General features: G+C 30.2%; 2 protein-coding genes across 2 annotated transcripts in view; both read right to left on the bottom strand.

The window, feature by feature from the left end:
* LOC126881298 (protein big brother-like) overlaps positions 1-23,997 on the bottom strand; it is a 337,029-nt gene that overhangs the window by 116,904 nt on the left and 196,128 nt on the right. The gene's annotated exons all lie outside the window — the stretch shown is intronic.
* On the bottom strand, positions 17,319-23,195 carry LOC126881296 (uncharacterized). The gene is made up of 3 exons (XM_050645492.1): positions 22,661-23,195; positions 22,530-22,601; positions 17,319-19,403 (listed from the first exon to the last, which is right to left on the bottom strand). Exons 1-3 carry the CDS (start codon positions 22,688-22,690, stop codon positions 17,319-17,321), a joined length of 2,187 nt encoding a protein of 728 aa, XP_050501449.1. The 5' UTR covers positions 22,691-23,195.

Genomic DNA, 23,997 nt, shown 5'->3' with positions numbered 1-23,997 from the left:
TAACGTAGTTTTAATTTTCAGTTTAAGTTTACGTGATATCGACGTAGGGCTCTTGTAGCGATGTCGATAAACATGTAGGTAGTAACCTAACCTAAAAAGCCCGCCATTTTTACGTTAAAAATGCAAATTATGAGGTGGTCCATCTCACCCGAACTTTTGGAAGAGATGGACCTGTATGTTTTGGGAGAGATGGGCCACGTATTTCAATACGGGAGAGATGGACCAGTACCAACGTTTTTAAATGTTACTTTTATTAAAACGACTTATAGTGTAATTACTAACTAAGTAATTGGTATTTTTGAAGTTATACTTCTTTACGATCGAGAGTGAAATTTTATAATGCCGGGCGCATGCGCACACAGACAGTATGTATTTCGTTGCTAATCTTTCAAGATATGTATTTGTCAGCGCAAATAAGTCATATTATATCATATAAATATATATATTAGTGTTCTTAGTAAATGTATTATTTATTATATTTTTTGTGTCTTTGGATTTGTCTTCCTCGGGAATAAGATATTTTATAATAATAGTAAGTATATTTAAAGTATTTTTGTATACTTCACTTGGTCATTAAATTTGTCAGTATGTATGAGAAATCTTGTAACCTGTCAAAGCAAAAGTAATATAGCTCAGCGGTAGAGCCAGTGACCGGAGATCAAGAGGTCCCGGGTTCAAATCCCGGACGATTCATATATTTTTTTTTATATATTTTTGGTATCGTTTTAATAAAAAAAATTTAAAAGTGGTAGGTAAAGAAAGTTAGTTTATTATTTAAATAAAATACAAATAACCTGTTAAGTATATTAATTTCGTTGAAATCATAATAATAGAAGTATAACTTCTTACGTGCGTACAAAGTACACACATATTTTTTCTGTTTCAGAAAAATTCCAACTAAGTACGTAAGAAAAGATACCAGTAGAGGCGCGTGGACGGAAAATTCATTAATACAAGCGGTTAATGCGGTGGAAACAGTGATGTGGGAGAGAGGAAGATCACTGGGTGGAAAATAACGAAATGGGTGTCAATGCTAAAGCTTATCAAATTCCTAAGACCACTCTTAAAACAAGGATTAAAAAACAAAAGTTTACTAAGGACAGCTTAGGGTTCCTCCATTTTAGGAAGAGTAAGTGAATAGAAGATTGTAGGCCACATTAAAAGCTACAAGCTCACGGATTTACTCCTTGCAGGGATTCAGTGAGAAGCATGGCGTCTGAACTTGCTGAAGAACTAAAACTGCTTATTATTCGACGATCCTTAAGAAGGTGAGAATAAATGTATGTGTGGTATATTAAATAATATGTGTGCAGGCGCGGATACAGGAGGGGGGGGGGACAACGGGTCCATGGACCCTCCTATTGTATTTTAGTCTATAAGTATTTTTTTATTATTTATTTATTTTTTTGTTAACTCTAAACTTTAAGCCATCAGTACAACACTAAATCACACGACAACCGCTTCCAAAGAATGTAAAGAAGCCATAAAATCTAATGAAACCCCCTTCTCTGAAAAATAATCTGCAGGCGCATTTGTTTGGGTACCGATGGAACCATAAACAATGGAAATATTTTTCTCAATTCAAAGAATAACAAAAATGATATTTTAAAATGCAAATACATTACACTGGGTATAAACCTTATCTCATGAAAAGTCACGTTTCAAATTTGCGATACAATAAAGATATAAAAATTTGTATTTTACTACACTTGAGAGCAAAATAATCGACTCACTTGCTGAATAATTGTACACGTGGAATTTCCTAAACCTGTTGTCCGATTTGAGTGATTTTTTTAGTATTTTATAGCCTTATTATTTAAGAAAATCGATGTAATATTATTGTTGCTATACAGGTAAAGGTCATATTATACCGGGTGTAACAATCATACTGTGTTTTTTCTTAAAGTTCGGAACACCCTGTGGAGTATTCTAGCATATAAAAAATATTTAAATTAAAATTCAATTGTAGGCTTAGGCTTTATTAACATTTATCCTTTTTATTACCTTTACATTAATCCTTGATACCGTAGGTATCTGGGATTATACATATATCTAGTGTATTTTATCCTTAGAGTAAGTGTGAGTCTTATGGCTAAATCTGGAAAATATAATACATATTTAGTCACAAGCTAGTAAAAGCAATTTAAGAATTTTTGAAAGTTGACTAAACTCTGTTGCCAAATATATCCACTAAAAAAATTTTCTAATAAGTTTTAATTATTTTGATTTGGTAGAAAAAAAATCGGCAGGTTAATTTGAAAATTAAGAATTTTGATTTTTCGGTAGAAAAAGAGGAAAAGAAGAGGAGAAAACGGAATGTGATTGCATATTGTAGAATCCTCTTCGTTTTCTATTTTCGTTGTCTCTATGCTTTGTAAAGTAGAAGGCAGAGATTCAGGATGTTAACAGAGAATGGTTCTAATAAGGAAGGTTTCTAGATTTAAATTAGTGTACCTACCTATGATATTTTTAATAATGTATTCTGTATCTGAGACCTTCCTACTTTCTTTCTAAAAAAAATATGTTTGTAACCTGAAAATATTTATAAAAGTAGAAAACTAATAGATTAAATAACAGTCAAAGCATTAATAATGTTAGCATAACTTCATCATAAGTAAAATTTAAATGAATCATCAAGCAATACTTCGTTTTGTATTTCAAACTCATCAATCAATAAGATTTCAATATTGAAATAATTCAACAAAGACTGGACATTTTTAGAGAATTTAAAAGTAGGGATGGTTTATTATTGCTCACACACAGATATATTTTGATTTCAATTAAAGTGTTTTATTGAATGAACCCCCTGGAATTCCATTATCAACTCTAGGACTGAACTTAAATAAGGAAGGGTGAGCAACCCTAGCTTTCGATTTATCAGGGTGGAATATTACGTTTCTGAAAAGTAATGAAATGGCAAATTGCATTATATAAAATATTTTGAATACAATTTTTTATTTCAAATATTTTCCAATCAAAATCAAAATTCCAGAAAGTAATATTGTATTTCTTGAAGAAGTACAAAGTATAAAACTAATATTTTTTTAGTATGAGCCATATGAGTTTTCAGTTTTCATTACGATTTTATACACCTACATCTTTTTTTCGCCTCATTTTATGTACACCTATTTACATTTTATACACTTTCGTCTTTTCGTTCTCTCTGGCCCAACCTTTCTTATCTATTTTCGGTGCTACTATAGTATGCGATCTACCGTCGCGATAATAACCTGTATTACAGTTGAGTCCGCGAATCTTTACCCGTGCGTCATCATTTAAAGCATACGAAATAAGTCGATGATAAGTCGAAAATTGAAATTTACTAAACGCAACAGCCAAGGCTGCTTTATCCATTAGGCAATATAGGCAGTTGCCTAGGGCGGCACATTAAAAGAGAGCGGCAAAAATACTGTACCTAGAAAAAATATTTGTATATATAAATTATGGATGTGGGTTCTGTCATTAAAGAGTACTCTTTCAAACTACTTTACCGCAAGGAAGCCAAAAAATTGTGCCCAAATAAAACATAAGAAATAAGAAAGAGAAAAATTCAATTTGACGAGGGGGCCGATGATGAACTAAACTTTTCAGGTAGTGATGAGATCACAATCCACACATTCTATATTATAATCGACACTCTGATAAGAGACCTGAATAGACGTCTGCAATCTTGCCGACTTATTTATCAACGTTTTCGTGTTATTAACAGATTTGTCAAAATTAAGCAATGAAGAAATTATTAAAGAAGCTGAAAATCTGGTACAAAATAAAGACGACAAAGATACATCATTTATGCATGAATGCATTCACTTAAAGGGTCATTTGGATACCACAATAAAATCACCAATTGACATATATTTAAAGACGAGTTAGTGCAGTCACTGAAGGTGGTTATGAGCTATTACCTCCGATTTCGTTGAACCTCCATCGATTTGCATGAGAATTGGTGAGTCGTTAGGAGGATATCTCAAGGAACAAAGGTGACATGGTGTCACTTGCGCTTTTATCCTGTGGGTGGATGCCACCCCTTCTCGGGAGTAAAAATTATTTTATTAAAAATATCCCCAGAATTCGATAGAAGGGCAAGTTCAAAGCAAAATTGTTTACATAAAGTTATTAAAATAAATCAAAATTTTTGAATTATGAAAGATCAAAGATTTTAATTTTTTGTGAGAAATGTTTTTAACCGATTTTTCATAAATAACTCAAAAACTATAAAATTTTACAAAAAGGTTGTTATTACCAAAACTGAAGCTAATAAAAAATGAAATAAACTCCTTACTGAAAAAACCTTTTAATGTTAACTAAAAGTGAGTTATAGGTAATTGAATGTATATTTTTTTCGGCGAGTACATAAATCTAAGTATCCAAGCTTAAATAACGGGAAAATGATGCATTTTATAACATAACCCTAGAAATATCTATCAAATGAGCCCTCGAACATGTTGATAGCCTTAAAATGTAAGTATGCACAAAATAACATTTCAAAATTAATCTTTTAAAATTTTTTCCAAAAAAGTTATTGTTTTTTTAATAACTCCATTAATTTTTACGATATCAGGTTTACCTAAACACCGTTTGAAACTTAATTTTATTGGCTATCCAACCACGTTGAATTTAACCTTTTAAACCCCTTTTTAAAAATAAAAGTTTAATGGCCCCGGTTACAAGGTTCTCGCAGCAAAATTTAAGCTTTAAACGTTTCTATCTCGGTTATTTTTTACCCTATAGAAATAGTAAAAAGTTAAAAATATTTGATACAGAGAAAACTAAAATTTGGTTATAAATATATTACTTTTTACGTATATTGAGTATTTTTGGAGTTATTTTGAAAATTACGATAATTTTAAAAATTCTGATTTTTTTAAATTATATCTTTTTTTAATATGCATTCTAAACCGGTCAAAATTGTTGAAATCATTATTTATGCTAATATAAAGAGATTCTTCTAAGGATTACTATAAATTTTAATTTTTGTGAAAATGGCGTATGTTTTAATTTTCACTTTTTCCTAAAAATTTCTAAAGGGTTCTCTTATTTTCATCATAACTTGCTTAATTGTGATGATATTAACTTCTACTGGAGCTGATTTGATAGGTATTCCGAAGTACTTTGACAAGTGTTTAGTAGCTATATTTTATAAAATGCAAAATCCCGTTATTTAAACTTGAATACTTAGATTTGAGTAATCGTCAAAAAATTTTTAAATTCAATTACCCATGACTCACTTTGAATTAATATTAGTTTAGTTCTTCACGTAAGGAGTGTATTCAACTTTTTATTATACCTATTCAATTTTGATAATAATAACTACATATTTTGTAAAAACTTATACCACAGAATAACTAACCATACAGAAGCGAAACTGACTGTCGTTTCCATTGATTGTGTGGGAACCGAAATATTTGACCTTGAGCCCTAGTTACAGAATGGAACTTGATGTTCTAAGGAATAGACCAATTCAAATGATGTGATATTTTTGACAAGTAGTTATTAATTAATTTTGAAATATAAAATTTAACTATAAAATATAAATAAACTATAAAATAAAACATATATAAATATAAAATTTAACTAAAAACAACTGTCACTGTCAGTCTAAAAGTGAGGTTATACCAGTTACGTTGACACATGAGCATGAAAATTATGTTACCATTTTGGGCCTGAGTTTCGCTTCTGTATGGTTAGTTATTCTGTGCTTATACTTACTTATTGCGTTCTACGTGAAAAACAGCTTTAAAATATGCATTTTTTTTTAGAAAAAATAAAATCTTTCATCTTTAATAACTCAAAAAGTATTGATTTATATTAATAACTTTATGTAACAAATTTTTCTTAGAATTTGTCTCTCTATCGATTTATGGTATTATTAAGAAAAATACTTTTCATCCCCGAGAAGGGGTGGCATTCACCACCACGGTAAAAGCGCAAGTTGGCATCATGTGACCTTTGTTCCTTAAGGTATCCTCTAACTACTCACCAATTTTCATGAAAATTGATGGAGGTTCAACGATATAGGAGGTGAAAACCTTCAGTGACTGCACTAAGTGGATTGAAAGATATTTTCCTTAATTTTGACATTGCTTTGCATATTTACTTGTGCATCCCAGTTGCCAACGCGTCCGCTGAAAGGTCATTTTCGAAAATGTCAAGAATTAAAAATAATTTCCCATCAAGTATGATGCAAGAACGTGTTAACAATTTGTCGATTTTGTCAAGAAAAAAAATTTTTTTTTTGAAAAGAAGTCTGATGTGATAGAACTGGAATGACAATTTTTTCTGTTTATCATAATCATTCTCTTTGCCTTTTTTGACAATTTTTTCTGTTATAATTTTTAGTGTTTTTGCAAATTTCTGCAATTTTTTTTTCGCAAAAATAGTAGATGGTTGAAGGGCGGCTACTAGAGAATTGCCTAGGGCGTCGATTGACCTAAACGCGGCCCTGGCAACAAGCAAGTCACTTACTGTCACTTGCTGTTGCGTTTAGTAAATTTCAATTTCTGACTTATCATCGACTTATTTCGTATGCTTTAAATAATGACGCACGGGTAAAGATTCGCGGACTCAACTGTATATTACAGTGCCGGTAAAAAAATCTTTACAAAGTGAATAAAACGCATAAATCAGAAAAATTATTATTATTTAAGTTTTACAAATTAATACTTTGTCATACTTATCAATTTACTCTTTTAGTTGGGAATAAGCCAATTTTGTGGGTTTGGCAGTATTTTTTTTGCAGAAATTGCTTGGAATTAACTCATATAATAAAAATTGAGTTATCCTTCCACTCAAAAAGGTCCGGAACATTGTTTAAATAATCAAAATGTCAAAAAATTAAGGAAAAATTCGATTTTTTTCTTCGCTTTTTGATTATAACTTTAAAAGTATTCACTTCCGAGAAAAGTTGCACTGACATAAAAGTTGCAAAATTAAATTGCCTATAATATAAGAATGGTTAAAAATTTTAAAAATTGTCACCCTTGTTGCAAAATAGCAATAATTGCGAAAAAAAATCATAAAAAAACAAGTATTCGCATTTTACGTTGATCAACCATTTCTGCTATACGTTGGACCTTCATATTTTACCCAGAAAAACTATATAATATAATAAAAGAATACAGTAAATTTCATTAAGATCGGTTCAATAGATTTTGCAAAATAAATTTGGCAATCCAGCTTTTGCAAAAAAAAAATTTTTTTTTCAAAATATTGCAGGATTGAAAATAAAGTAGATAGCAAGTTGATTTTTTTACATATAGAGGAATACTGTACCTTTCATTTGCAATTTGTAAAATTAAAATCGGTTAACTAACACGGCGTCAGGAATTTTTTTAAATAAACATTAATTTTTGGTGCTACGCACAGGACAGCGGTGTTCGATTCACCCAAGTTGATTTCCACCAAAATTTATTCCAATCTTTATCTAATATATTATTTTCTTACTCTATATTTTGTTGTATTTTAATATTTTAATTCCACAAAAATCAAACTAATTTGCGTATACTTATTACAATTATTACAATTATTGCTATTTTGCAACAAGGGTGACAATTTTTAAAAGTTTTAGTTAATTCTATATTATAGAAAATTTAATTACGCAACTTTTATGTCAGTACAACTTTTCTCGGACATGAATACTTTTAAAGTTATAATCAAAAAACGAAGAAAAAAATCGAATTTATCCTTCATTTTTTGACATTTTGATTGTTTAAACAAGGTTCCGGACGTTTTTGAGTGGGAGGATAACTCAAATATTTGTTTTCAAGCAATTTCTGCAAAAAATAAGAGTCACTTCTCAACATCCAAATGTACTAATATTTTTACAGATGCGCCCTGGTCTATAAGAACTAATGTGGTAGACAGGCTTGCTTGATAGATAGATAAAAGGGGGACAAATACCCACTATATACTCCAATATGGAGGAGCAACACTACGCAATTGTCTCCTAAAATTATTCGTCAATATTATAAATATAGGAGCACCAGCGGAATGGAAGGAAAGTCTCCTGCTACCGATACTTAAAAATATATGTATATGTAAACACATATATGTTTTTTATTTGGCAACAGCGCTTTTCTGCTAAACTTGAGGGTAGCGAAAAAACTAATACATGAGGAAAAATGTGTTGAATTTGTTTGTCGTCAAGTTTGTACCATCGGGTTATGATGCCCACTGGCGAAGCGTCCGTGTAACCACTGTTACCATTGGTAACAGTTAAAAATCTTGCAATAAATATTTTATGACTGTTATGAAATAATTCCATTTATATTTTTTACCAACAGAAATATTTGTTAATAGTACCTAATTCAGTAAATAGCCAACTAGACGCACGAAAATATTGGCGAGATAAATGAATCCATTGCACTTTATTATATGCTGTTACCAATACTGGCAGTGGTAACGCAGGAGAAACCTCGCTATCGCTCGGGACTAGCTCGTTTCTGAAAATTTTGAAGGAGCGACGGCTCTGTTCGAGCGACGAGAGACGGCGCGCGGGCGCGCTGTGTATATCAGTATTGTCACCATTTTGAGGATTGGTAACATTAGTTTAGTACCTATTACAGATTACGGTGTGCGTGCATTTAAACATGGAAGAGTGTTGCTACGTATTGCGTAATTGATCAACTACTTGAAAAGTTATTCTTAATTTTGAAGAAAAAAAATGATATTATTGAAAATGGAAGAATTAAAATATGAACAATAGTTTTCAAAATCTATTCTTTTTCCTACTTGTTCATTTTTTTATGTTAATTTTATGGTAGAATAATACAGCGTGTGTCAGCCAAACGGAATAAATTTAATAGTTCAAATACTAATTGTTTTTTTGAAAAATGCTCAGATCTGTCGAGTAGTATTTTAAATCTTAATTTTTTACATACAATAATAATGTATACAGGGTGTCCCAATTTAGAAATATGACGTCATCGTTAATTTTCTTAAATAGCAACACTGTTATTTTAATGGCTATTTAGATAGAGCGTGTAAAGCTATACATAACTGCAAAATATCAAATTTTTATTTTTTAACATTTCCAAGATAATAAAAAATAAAGTTATGTCTGTAATGTGGAATAAACTTAATAGTTCAAAAAATAATTGGTTTTTTTTGAAAAATGCTTAGACCTGTCGATTAGTATTTGAAATCGAAATTTTTAACATACAATAATAATGTATACAGGGTGTCCCAATTTAGAGATTTAATGTTATTTTTTATTATCTTGTAAATGGTAAGAAATAAAAATTTCATATTTTGTAGTTATGTATAACTTTACACACCTTATCAAAATAGCTATCAAAATGACAGTATTGCCATTTAAGAAAATCAATGATGACGCCATATCTCTAAATTGGGACACCCTGTATACATTATTATTGTATGAAAAAAATTTCCATTTGAAATATTAATCGACAGATTTAGTCATTTTTCAAAAAAAAAACAATTAGTATTTAAACTATTGAATTTATTCCAAATTACAGACACGACTTTGTTATTTTTTATTATCTTGTAAATGGTAAGGAATAAAAATTTGATATTTTGCAGTTATGTATAACTTTACACACCCTATCCAAATAGCTATCAAAATGATAGTATTGCCATTTAAGAAAATCAATGATGACGCCATATATCTAAATTGGGACACCCTGTATACATTATTATTGTATGAAAAAAATTTCCATTTGAAATACTAATCGACAGATTTAGTCATTTTTCAAAAAAACAATTAGTATTTGTACTATTGAATTTATTCCATTTGGCTGACACACAGTGTATGTTTAGTTTGTTTATTATTTATTGTTATACCTGTTACATATACATAATTACATACATATAATTTGGGAATAGTGATTTGTTTAATTTTATCCCACAGGATTGAAAAAAAAACTTATATTTGGGAGGTTAAAAATATTTTTTTTAAATAAGATTTTTTTACATCTGGTTTGGTAACACTTTAGAAAAAGTCACGCGTCGCCACTGATGATGCCATTAAATGTATGACGTGTACGCCTAATTGTTTGAATTTAACCATAGTCGTGAGATCAAAAACCTGAGCCAGAAAGCTGCAGTATAGTCAAACCCGTTGTCCTAGGTGAGCGACGGAAAACGACGCGACACGATGCAATGCGTTGCGATACGATGCGACCAGTAATTCACGCGACGTGTGGCTTATGTAGCGTCGCATCGCGTCGCTTTCCATCGCTCAACCTAGGACAAACATAACGATGTCAATTCATTCCTATTCTTAAATATGGGGAAGTATACGGCAGTGTTACTAGAAAATTCATATTTTAAACACTTATATTATATTTAGAGCGAAATAAATTTCGAGAGTTTCATCATTATTTATATTCGAAATTAAGAATATTCCACGCTGGTCTAAAGAGTATTGTGGCTTATTACCAAGTACTTTCGATTATATTATTGCATTTGTTAAACCCAGTATTCAACTGTCAATAAGTAATTTTCAAAAACCAATTTCTATTGAGGAGAGGCATTTACTGACTTTAAGGTATGTTAATGAGAAAATACTGGTACTATATATTAGTTTACTATATACTATTAGTTTTTATTTATTTAATAAAATATTGCGTAACATAATTTGAATTGACAAAAGCAATGGGGTGTCACACTGCGTCGCGCGTCGTGTCTCGTCGCGAACAAAACAAGTTCGCACTTCGTCGCGTCTTGTCGTAGACTGATTAACCCGAAAACGTAGGCCACACACAAATACAACCATTACTTAATATTTTCGCGTCGCGTCGCGTCGTATCGCGTTGTCGCGTTTGTCGTTCACCTAGGACAACGGGTAAGAGCTAGTGAACCCTCCGACTAACGGACGTCGTGTAAGGCTAGAAATTTGTCTAGTGATAATTCATAGCACACCAAGGCTAAAAACCATGACCTGGCAGGCATCAGCGGTGCACGTGTATCTACCAGGTGAATCGAAAAGTGCATAGTTTAGGGGTAAAATAAACTTTCTCCTGTAAGGTTTAAATTTAAGTATGTGTTTGAGTAAGTCATTGAGAAGAAATGTGTACAATAACAGGCGATTCTGAAGAGCATAAGACCTTGCCAGGCGAGGGGAAAGATTAGGGGTTTTTCCTAAAATTATTTTTTTTTGCATCGAACAAATTTTTTTTAGGTTTTTTGAATCATTCCAAACAGAAAAGGTTTTTAGTGATTTTTCTCTTAAGTTAATAGTTTTTGTTATATAAGCGATTGAAAATTTTGAAAATTGCAAAATCGGCCATTTTTAACTTTAAATCGGACATTTATCTAAAAATTTCAATGTTGCTAAGGTACGTAGATATTCTTTAAACATTGATTGATGAGATGCCGAAGAGTTTTTTGCAATAAAATATCGAAAACCCCTTTGTTTTTTTTAATTGCTGATCAAGCGGGCGCGACACTGTAGTATAAGTGAGGACGTTTGAGTTTGCATAAATTCATTATCTCGAGAATGGGCAAATTTCAAAAGAAATCCTTAGACAGGTCGATTTTTATTTTTGAATTAGGACTTTTTGGCATATATATGATACTAGTGACGTCATCCATCTGGGCGTGATGACGTAATCGATGATTTTTTTAAATAAGAGTAGGGGTTGTGTGATAGCTCATTTGAAAGATTATTTAATTCTCTATTCAGTAATATAAACATTAACATAATTATTTATACAGGGTGTACAAAAAAAATGTTTCTTCTATTTGTCAAATTTAATCAAAGTTAATTTAATAAAAAAAAATTATTGTACACCCTGTATAAATAATTATGTTAATGTTTATATTAGTGAATAGAGAATTAAATAACCTTTCAAATTAGCTATCACACAACCCCTACTCTCATTTAAAAAATCATCGATTACGTCATCACGCTCAGATGGATGACGTCACTAGTATTATATATATGCCAAAAAGTCTTAATTTAAAAATAAAAATCTACCTGTCTGAGGATTTCTCTTGAAATTTGCCCATTCTCGAGATAATGAATTTATGCCAACTCAAACGTCCTCACTTACTACAGTGTCGCGCCCGCTTGATTAGCAATTAAAAAACAAAGGGGTTTCCGATATTGTATTGCAAAAAACTCTTTGGGATTTCATCAATCAATGTTTAAAGAATATCTACCTACCTTGGCAACTTTGAAATTTTTAGATAAATTTCATTTTTCAAAATTTTCAATCGCTTCTATAACAAAAACTATTAACTTAAGAGAAAAATCACTAAAGACCTTTTCTGTTTGGAATGATTCAAAAAACCTAAAAAAAATTTGTTCGATGCAAAAAAAATAATTTTAGGAAAAACCCCTAATATTTCCCCTCGCCTGGCAAGGTCTTATGCTCTTCAGAATCGCCTGTCATTGTACACATTTCTTCTAAATGACTAACTCAAACACATACTTAAATTTAAACCTTACAGGAGAAAGTTTATTTTACCCCTAAACTATGCACTTTTCGATTCACCTGGTAGATACACGTGCACGGCTGATGCCTGCCAGGTCATGGTTTTTAGCCTTGGTGTGTTACGAATTTTCACTAGACAAATTTTTAGCCTTACAGGAAGACCGTTAGTCGGAGGATTCACTAGCTCTTAGGGCCGATTTCTCATATCGAGTTCAACTCCAGTTTAACCTGAACTTTTAGTGAACGTCAGTTTAAAGTCAAAATCGTTTTTCTCAATTCACGTTCAACCGATGGCAGTTTAAACTTGAACGATGCTTGAACGGTGGAATTCGGCCGTTCAAAGATTTCTGAACCCAGTTCAGATGATTTCATGGATTACGCATGCGTTGTATTAACACGAAACGCTGTCATAATATAAATATATCCTATTTTATTATATTAAGCCTAACGATAAACGATAACATTATTTTTGTTTTTATAACATTTATTTATAATTATTAAAATTACTATTTGACTATAAATACTTAAATTTAACTTTATTCAAAAACAGCATAAAAACGGTAGTTCAAAATGGCGACAGTTTTTTACCTTTTGCCATCTATTGGCATTTCTCAAAAGCTGTACAATGTATTCCAAACAAAACGGTAGTTCACCAGTGAACCGGGTTCAAGTGAACCATAGATTACCGCAGGTATGAGAAATCGACCCTTAGGGCCGGTTGTTCGAACGATAATCAACATTGATCACTATCAAATATTTAATTACTGTCACAACTGTCAATGTCAACGTTGGTTGGGTTGCTGAAAACATAGTTAATTATAATTATGAGATTAGTTAGTCAATTAACATAACAATTATTAACATAATTGATTAACTAATTTCATAATTGTCATCAATAATTATGTTTTCGGCAACCCAACCAAAGTTGACATTGACAGTTGTGACAGTAATTAAGTATTTGATAGTGATCAATGTTGATTAGCGTTCGAACAACCGGCCCTTAGACTAGTACGACTGGTTTATAAAAACAACGCGCAACGGTTCTTCTTAGTAAGTTTTTTGAAACTTTTAAAAGTTTCATTTTTAATTTCTAATGAGGTATACCATCACTATCTATTTAAATAATAATAAAGTTCTGTATATTATTTGTTGTATTCCTGTTTTTCATTTATATACATCTATTGATAATTTACTAACAATTTCCTTTCCTGTATCCTTGCCATCCCCTGCCATCAACCATTTTGTTCTCGTCATCATTCACAAATTAACACATCACTGACTACGGAAATCATAAATTTCGTTGAAACGTCTAAATATTATACAGAATAATTCAGCACGGCCTCTTAATAATGAAAAATTCGAGATATGTTCTATAGTACAAGCATACATGCCCTATAGGGCCACACTCATCAATAAATCATCTGTCCGTTGATAGAAAAAGGGCATTATGATATTACAGTTATTTGCAGCATTGATTTCAGCATCCTGTTTAGTCAAACAATCGCACAAAAGGACCAAAATAGGCCCCTTTTTCACCGGTCAGTTGAAGCACAAAAGCGATGCTCGGCCCTATTTATTAAAGCCCTACATCGTACAATTACTGCAAAGTTAAGTACCTATGCAGTGTTGCCAATCGCATTTCTCTAGATTATCCGATGATCGCTCGAAAAACATCCGATTTGTCACGAAAAGGTACACAAGGTCAAAAATTATTCTGTTATTAAAATCAATGTTGCCAATGTTATTCTTTTAGTAGCCTTAACAACCATCAAATAACAAAATCCGTTGTTCGTACGCCAATCAGTTATCATTATGATAATTAACATAATTAATATATTAATTAATTATTAATTATCAATTAACGTAACAATTATTAACATAATTGATTGATTAATCAATTAATCTCATAATTGTAATCAATTATGTTTTCAGCAACCCAATCAAAGTTGACATTGACAGTAATTAAATATTTGATAATGATCAGTTGATTCCATTTCTGATTAGCGTTCGAACAACCGGCCCTTTAATCTACTGAATTCTCTATTTCACCGTTTAAAAATTTTCGTTTATAGATGAAAATCTCGTATCCTAGCTGATTATTACCTAATTCATGTATGTAAATATTATTTACTTACTATTATTATATTATTCGTACTTTGCATTATCGTAAGTGTTAAATTCTAAATTAATAAATAAATCTAAATATTTCATTATTTGGATCGTTATATTAATTTATTATAATTATTTAATTAAAAAAAAACACTTTTAAATATTATTTTATTAAAACGTAATAACTACCTAAAACTAGGTACTGGAAAAATAAATAATAAATAAATCAATACAAAATAAACTACAGCTACATTAATAGCATAGGCGCAAAATTTCTGGTCAATGCTTTTAAAATGCATTATTTTTTTCGAGTCCTGAGAAAGCTAATAAGTATTATTTAAAAATTTAAACGCAGAATGAAAGATTACATTATTACCGAGGGCCTAAAGTCCCTGAAGACTTCTATAATTTTTATTCTAATATGTTACATGGGTAAAAGGAAAAGAGAATATTGAGTGTGATTTTTAATTTCAAATATCTCATTCAAAAGAAACATTTTGTTTATTCTAAGGGACTCTAAGCCCTCGGTAATAATGTAATCTTTAATTCTGCGTTCAAATTTTTCAAAAATACTTATTAGTTTTCTCAGGATTCTAAAAAAATGAATACGTTTAAAGATTATTGGTCCGAAATTTTGCGCTTACGCTCTTTTAACAACTAAAGATTTATTACAACTAAAACAATAGAAATGTATTTGACAGTCTTGTAGTTATTAAGGTATCAAAGTTATTATCCATAATACACGTGGTGCGTTCAACGTTAATGCCCGACTATATAATTGTTATAGGCAAAAAATTTGAAGGATTTTTGAGTTAATTAGTAGATATCTAGATATTACTAGTTTCAAGTAAGTAGATTTTTCTACAACCAATATTCCAAATGCATTTTTCTGCACAATTTTATGTAAACAAACTTAACATTTTCTCACAGAATAACTGACAGTAGTGTGCAGAAAAGTGACGTTTCTGTGCCGGAAAGTTCTTTTATGCATAGTACATACCATTACATTCCTCAAAAAAATCATAAATATAATTAGGTATAACATGTTTTGATGAAATGGTTTTGTTTAAGATATTAGATTTGATAGAACTTTACAAAAAAAGAACCGATTTAACTACATCTCATGTCCGAGAAATCTGGAAAATCTTTTGAACTTTACATTTGGTATTCTACAAATGATTACCTTATTCTGAGTAACGTTATACATATATTTTGTGTACATCTGTGGTTAAAGTGTAGACACATATATAACCTGTAAGACAGGTGATATTATTCTTAATTATCTATCGAATAGAAATTAAATTATTTATTATTTATTAAATTATTAATTGTTTTATTTTACAATTTTATTCTTAATAAACATCAATTAACCAATAAGGATTTAGCAATCTCATCAAGATACGTCGAATGAAGTATGGTGGAAATCCGTGACCAACTCTCCTAGAATTTTTATTCAAAATTGTTTAAAAATATATATATAACTACTATAACTACAATTAAGGCAGTGCATTAATTTTTTAACTGATTTCTGTGTAGGTAATTAGTTTAGGTTTGGGGAATTTAAGTTGATTAAAAAATCAGAGGTATATTTAAAATCCCTAAAAAGGGGTATATCACAACAAAACGTTTTCGGAATCAATATTCCATCATCAGTGTATTCACAGATTAACATGCTTTAAGCCACAAAAATATACGGGTAAAAACCCTTGAGTTGTTTTTAAACAGTTAAGGTTACATTATATTATGCGATTTTAAAGGATGTTAAAAATATTTCCAGATTAACCCCTGGCATTACATGACATCAACCATATTGGTTGGAAAATTTGTAGGTATGACCTTACATGGCAGAGTTGTCAGCTAGCACTATAATCGGAAAAAACAATTGTTGGAAATGGAAAATTAAAGTAAAAAATAAAAAGTCCCCCACTTTATGGAAAACTTAACTTTTTTGGTTGTTACTAACTAATAACAGAAATATATCATATTTAACTGACTTTTAAATCATTTCATTATTTATCAAATAATATGCCAGTGGGACATTAAAACATTAAAAACCTAAACATGTAAGTACGTAATCCAACACATACAAAAAACATAATTTAATAAAGTACAAAATTCTCATTTACTATTTTGCCATATGTTACATCCTAACATTTTTTTTGAAGGTGTAAATTTTACACAGCCTGTATTACCGATACCATCTTTTGTCGCCAATAAAGCCCTAATTGTAGATGTATCTAAAAGATTTCTCTTATCTGTTTTTATATTGAATAAATTACTAAAAACCCTTTCTACCGCAGCGTTTGAAAATGGTAGAACGAATAACAATGAAAATACTTTTTCCACCTACCTCTACCGAAAGTATACTTTTCCGGACCTGATTGTAGGGAGCAAAGTTGTACTTTTCCTCCCTAGGGAGGAAAATATTTTTCCTCCCTAGGGAGGAAAAGTAAAAGTGACGTCATGGTATTTCATTCATGAAATATAACTTATTGACGCCCTGTATAATATCTATTTTCTATTACGGAGTATCTATACATTTTAAAGTTTATAAAACATCCTGTATTTTGCAGAATGGTAAAAAACAGTAAATTGTTATTTTGATTTAACAATGTTTACATTAATAATTTTACTTATATTTGACAGTTGACAGTTATATTGTCCCTACTTGTTGTTTTAGTTCTAATAAATTTTGTTGGTTAGTTACATAAATAAATTAAGTAAAAATGAAAAAATTACTTGTTATTTGAGGAAGGTGGAAAACCCATATGTATAACATTGGAGTAAAGTGCCTTTTCCTCCCTTGAATGATTACTGCCCTCCGTTACGCGTCGGGCAGTAAACTTCATTCTCGGGAGGAAAAGTTACACTTTCCTCCCTTGTTATACAAATAGCTATTTTTAAATTTGGAAACAAAGATATGTTGGCTTCATTTTTTAATTTAAAAATCTGAGACCAGTATATATCACACTCGGTATTGGAATTAATGTCTAAACTATCAAAATCTAAGAGTGCATGTTTTCTCCACTCGTTATCCAAAGATTGTGCATTGACAAAGTTATTTAGAACTGGAAACCTATCTAATATGTTTTTTAAAGATTTTGTTTGGAATGATTGGGCCACCTTCGGATCTAACAGCTCTAAGGTAGTAAAAACCGGGTCCTCAAATTTAAACCGATCTTTGATATTAGCAACTAGTTCAATATAAAAGGATAATATTGATTTAAAAAAATTATCAAAGTCTGCTTGTTCTAAATTTGTGTCTTTATCCGATCGCAAATGTTGCAAACTGTCGAAAGCAGAAATTCCTATATAAATTTGCTCTAATGGAAGAAAATTGTCTGGATTGTCGTGAACAATTTTCAGGATTTCTGCACATTTTTTTATATGAACAATATTCATATAATTGGAACATAAAATCTTCAATAAATTTTCAGTTTCGGGCTTAACCCTATATAAAAGTGGTTTTTCGGATTGGAATAAAATATTGAAATCCGTCATGAGCTCTAGAACATAAGACATAAACTTTAAATACACTTCAGTAAGAGGGTGATTAAGAGTTTCCAACATAGTTTCCGTTACATGTGAAGGATCTTCAGAAACACTCTCCTTGAAATATGCACGTAATGGTTCGTACTGCTCTAGAACCCTGTCCACAACTGCTTTTAGTGAAAGCCACCTGGTCTTAGCAGGTGATAGAATTTTGTGAATGTCAACCTTAAAAAATTCCTGAAATTCCCGAAATTTGGCTCTTCGACAAGCACTTCTATTGAAATGGCTTCCTATATTTCTTAGTAAGTCCTCAATGTGCTTGGGAAGTTTCAAGCATGCCTTTGAAGTTGCTAAATGTGCCATGTGACAAGAGCATTTAACACAAACTATATCAGGAAATTCTTGTTTTAGATGGGAAAAAACTGAATTGTGTGGCCCTACCATTACATTAGGTGTGTCCGACGAAAATCCAACAAAATTAGATATAGGAATACCTTTGGAAAATATTATGTCTTTTAAAGTTGAATATAATTCAACTGCAGTGCCCCCAGTATTTTCTAAAATGTCAAAAAATGTTGTTTGTAATGAGTTGGAATTTTCATCAAAAAATATTGCAGTAAATGCACACTGTTTTTTTACCGATATATCTGTAGTTTCATCCATAATCAATGAAAAAAACATTCCAGGTACTCTTAACTTTTCATATAATTCTTTCAGAAAATTGTCACCCAAACATTCAACGACTATTTGAGTTGCTTTAGTCCTTTTAACGGTTAATTGTTGAGCTATCTTAGAATCTGGAAAAATATCTTTAAGTAGTGGACATACAGTGTCCATTAATAAGAACGGTAAGTCCTTTGTAGCCAAAAGACTACATAATTTTAGTTCTGCTCTTTTAACTAAATTATTTTCACAGGTTTGTTTTACACACATGTCCTTTATTTTTATATTACTGGATACCGCACTAAAATTCTCTTTGTGTTTTTCCGTTCTCATATGTCTAAGTAACACAGCCTTATGAGCCACCAAATTTGATTTACAAACTTTACAAAATGCGTATTCATTGCCGTGTTTATCATCTGGCTTATTTGATTTATTAAGCCACCCGCGAAACTCGTTATCGGTTAGCCACGCTGGAATAAACTTGCATATTCTTTTTGAAGGTGTATCTACAAAATCAGCTTTCCTTTTCAAACTCAATAGAAATTTGTCAACAATTGGTGCGGACTCGGCATCATTGGGCTCGGCATCATTAGTGTCAACAATAATATTACTCTGAGAAGTGTTAATCTTTTTACTAACACGGCCAACGTCAACATTTTGACTAATAATTACTCCTCCCTTAGGAGTATGAGAAGTAGATGGCTGCTCTTCAGTAACATTTTGCTGATTACTAGATTCAGGCTAAAATAATTTCTCGATATACTGGGTGTTTGATCAATAATTGGACAATTGGACATATTTTAACTAAATAATCCTTAGCTTAATACATTATGAAGATTTAACATTTAAAATTGATTTTAATATTTAATTTTATTGAAATTTATTTAATTTTACTTCATTTTATATAATTCTATGTAAATTTTATTTAATTTTAATGATTTTATTTAATTTTCTTTAATTATATATTTTTTATTTGATTTTATTTAATTTTGTTTAATTTTATTCAGATTTATTTAATTTTAATTAAATTTAATCAACACTTATATGGTTAATACTACCCCGGACCCAGTCAACAATAGAAAATTCTGAAACTACATAAATATCTAATTTTACCTTAAAAAATGTGTCCCACTTTATTTTTCCGATAAACTCCACCGTTAGTGGAGTCATAGGAGTTTTTACTTACGGAAAAAATTAGACAAGATAGAACTTTTTATAGATTCATTAAGAAATGTATAATAAACAACATATTAAAAAGTTCTATTTCAAAAGTGGGTGCTTAATTTTTCATTAAACAAATTACCTGCGAAATTAGTTGTTTTTTAAATACCTACGAAAATATAAATTTTGGAAAAAACTGACTTGACCATTGAAAAATTAGAAAATTTTACACAAAAAAAACTTATATAAAGATTTTTCGAAAATTAAATCTACAGCTTCTATAACTTTTTATTTATAACGCTAAGTCATCCCTCTCACAAACATTGGCATAAGTACAATGTGGGCGGAAAGTGGGACTTACAAGAGTTTTGTTTAAAAATTGATTTAGAAATATATGGTACTATTACGATTTTACCTATAAAACTCTTAAATTTGCACAACATACTTTTCAAACATCGTACTAAATGAAACATTACGACGTCTTAAGAAATGTAATTTGGAATACTTTGTAGTTTTACAGAATAAATACCACTGGGATATTACTAAGTGTAAACGGATATATTACAATTTTATAGGTGTTTTTTAAAGCTTATCCAATGTAATTTTTAAAATGCACTAAATTATTTTACTTTAAAAATAAAATAAACAACTTCTTTTTGAGAAAATTAAGAAAGATAAAAAATGTAATGAAACCACCGAAAAATATCAGTTAAAAAAATGTTTATACAAAGTCATCAGAACGTTTTTACCCAAAATACATTTAATCACAAGCGTAAATATAATAAATGTCAAAAAAAAATTTTTAGCTCTGATACAGTACCTCTGTCTGCGTAACTTGGATTGGAACCTATCGGAAACTTTTTTGTTATCAATTTTATGAAAAAATGTTATTCTTCATACAATACTCTGTAAGGTATAAAATCTAAGATGCAACCATCAGATTTCCAATATTATCAATTTTCTACAAGGTACGTCAAAAATATGAATTTATCGAAAAATATCGAAAATTGTTATAATGCTATAATTTTTAGTTGTTCTTAAATAAGAACTATGTTTTAATATACAATAATTATATCATTCTGCTTGAAATATTGTGAACTAGAAAAGTACCTACTTTACTTTTGAGCGAAATTCATATTTTTTAACATATCTCGTATAACATTGATACAATTTGATATATTATGATGGTTGATTGTTATATTTTGTTATATTGAGCTTTTTTAATCTTCCATTTGTTGCGTCAGAATCGGATTCAGCATAATTAAAAACAAAATAAAAACATTTTTGATCAAGGTAGAAATATTAATTCACCGATATTGTTAAAATCGTTTCTACAAAACAGCTTTTGTCGTTTTTAAACAATTAGTTAACTTAAATTAACAAAAATTAACATATATTTTAGAAAAATATAAGTTTTTTGATTTTTTCCGAAACAACGTAAGTTTTCGATCTACATTGACTGTCGTACTTTTATTTAGTTGAGTTAAATATATAGGGAGGAAGGCACTTATGGAATAAAACTATTTTTGCCCTTTTTAGAAAAATTTTTAAAATCGCCGAGACCAGTCGATTTTTAGATGTAATTGTGCGCTTTTTAAACACAAATTTAAATGTACAAGGTGATTCACGCAAGCCTAGCATAGTCCATAAACTTTATTTTCAATGGAACATCCTGTATATTTTTAAAAACTGCTTAGCAACCTGATTTCAATGAATTATATAATGTATGATGATTATTAATAATACAGGGTGATATTTTTGAAATTATAATGTATGGAACCACTTATGAAATAATGTAGTTTGTGTCCTTATTTAAAAAAATTATAAATACCCTAGGATACCTACCCCAACTTTAAAATTTAAATATGCACTGTTTAAATATAAATTTGAATATACAGGGTGATTCACGCAAGTCTAGCATAATCCATTATCTTGTCCATTTTAGTGAAACACCCTGTATTTTTTAGAAATTTGATGTTCTTAGAAACTACTTTATTTAGAAACTACTAATATATATTGGGTTTTGTATTTAATGTCTTGCCGAACTTTTTAAAAAATTGCAAAATTCACCTTGTATTATTCAAAATAGAACCTACATAATACACTTTTTTGAGTTGATGTTACTATGTAGCTTCTAATTACACAAAAATATACTGAATGATTCATTAAAACTAAAGATCATGGACTATACTAGACTTTCGTGACGCACCCTGTATGTTTAAATCTATGTTTATAAAGCGCCCATTTGAATTTAAAAGTTAACGGGCCACAGCATTTTTTAATAATTTTCTAAAATAAGTACACAAACAATTTTATTCCATAAGTATTTTCCATACTTTCTAATTTCAAAATTTCACCCTGTATTATTGTTAATTATATTTCGTTAAAATTGGTTGTTAAGCAGCTTTTAAAAATATAAAAATATATAGGGTGTTCCAATAAAAATAAAACATATGGGCTCTGCCAGGCTTGCGTCAATCACCCTGTAGATTTAAATTTATATTTAAAAAGTGCACATTTATATATTAAAATCGACGGGTCCCAGCGCTTTTTATAATTCTTTAAAACAAGGACACAAATAATTTTATTCCATAAGTGCCTTTCGCACTGTATAAGCTCATCATTATAATATAGTTAAAACATGTCCAATTAGTAATAAAACATCCGTATATTATATAGTGAAGTCTTAATTATTTTACTAATTACCTGTTGTTCAGAAGCATGACGTGAAGTTGACGGCTGCTTTTCAGCAATATTTTTTTCATTATTTGATTTGGTCTAAAACAAATTCATTATTATATTTCAATATCCACACGTTAGTAAACTTTTTTACCCACCTTAACACTTTTTATTAACCATTTATCCATTATAAAAAAGTATTTTCACAAACCAAAACTTATTTCAACAGACGAGACGTTTACTTAAGCACTGCACTACATACAATGAAAATAAAACTAAATCGTGCGTGAATTAGCTTTCATAAGTTTACAGACTAAAATCGAAAAACTCATAAATAACATCCGAGGGCAGACAGATTTTGAAATTTGAATTGGATTAGTACGCCTTAAGTGGATGCACTTGTGCATTTAAATTCTAAACAAAAGAATCGGCACATGTCCCTTTTGTCAAAAGATGAAAAGTATCGGATGTCACTAACATTCATCCAGTATAGGCTATTTATAAAAATTTTGGTGGAAGCAAACAAAATTAATGTGTTGTTGGTGCTGGGAATATATGGATGAGAAAGTTTTAGTCGATGATAGTAGATACACTGAAAAATATCCGCAAATATCCGATTTATTTAAAGGTACGCAGAAGGTACGACAACTCTCAAAAAGGTACGCAAATCGGATAATTATCCGCTGATTGGCAACACTGTACCTATGATACTGACTGACGTTCTATATTAGAGGGTACAAGTGATCTTAAGGGCCTTTTGCTTTAATCATAGAGAAATTTAAACTCGGCAATCTTATGGTATATACAGGGTGTTTTTTTAAAGAATGGGCCATAGCTTAACCTTAGATTCCTGAGCTTAAAATAGGTCGATTTTTAACTTACCTTAGTACGAAAGTTGATATGCCACTTCTCAGAGGCATCTTTCAGTGAGTCACAGTTTTTCGATTTATTTCTAGCGCATTAAGTTGTGACAGAAAAAAAGATACGTCCGTGATTAAAATCATTTATAACATTTATTCTAGTTGTTGATAGATAGAGCTATAATCAAACAAAAAATGATTTATGTATTATCTATACGACTATAATCTGTACAATTTATAAGACTATACAAATCAAAGAACGTTCCTTTTTACAAATGAAATAAACACAATTGATTTGTTTTTATACCAAATTACGATTACGATTCTGACAACTGTCAGATTTAACTAAAATGTCAAGCTGTGATTCTCTAAATTCTTAAAATCATGTACATACATCATTATTAATGACACACTGAAAACTGAAAGACTAAGAAGAACTTTAAATTATAGTCGTATAGATAATAATGCAATAGGTAAATAATGGGTAAATACCTAAATCTTTTTTTCTGATTATAGCGCCATCTGTCAACATTAATAATCGAAATACAGTGGAACCTCGATAACTCGGATTAATCGGGACCGCGACCGATCCGGGTTATCGAAAATCCGAGATAGCCGGAGAATATGGTAAAAAT

Source organism: Diabrotica virgifera, chromosome 3 (assembly GCF_917563875.1).
Source record: "Diabrotica virgifera virgifera chromosome 3, PGI_DIABVI_V3a".
NCBI lineage: Eukaryota > Metazoa > Arthropoda > Insecta > Coleoptera > Chrysomelidae > Diabrotica > Diabrotica virgifera.
The sequence above is the reverse complement of the archived record's forward strand: the minus strand, read 5'-3'. Positions and strand labels throughout refer to the sequence as shown.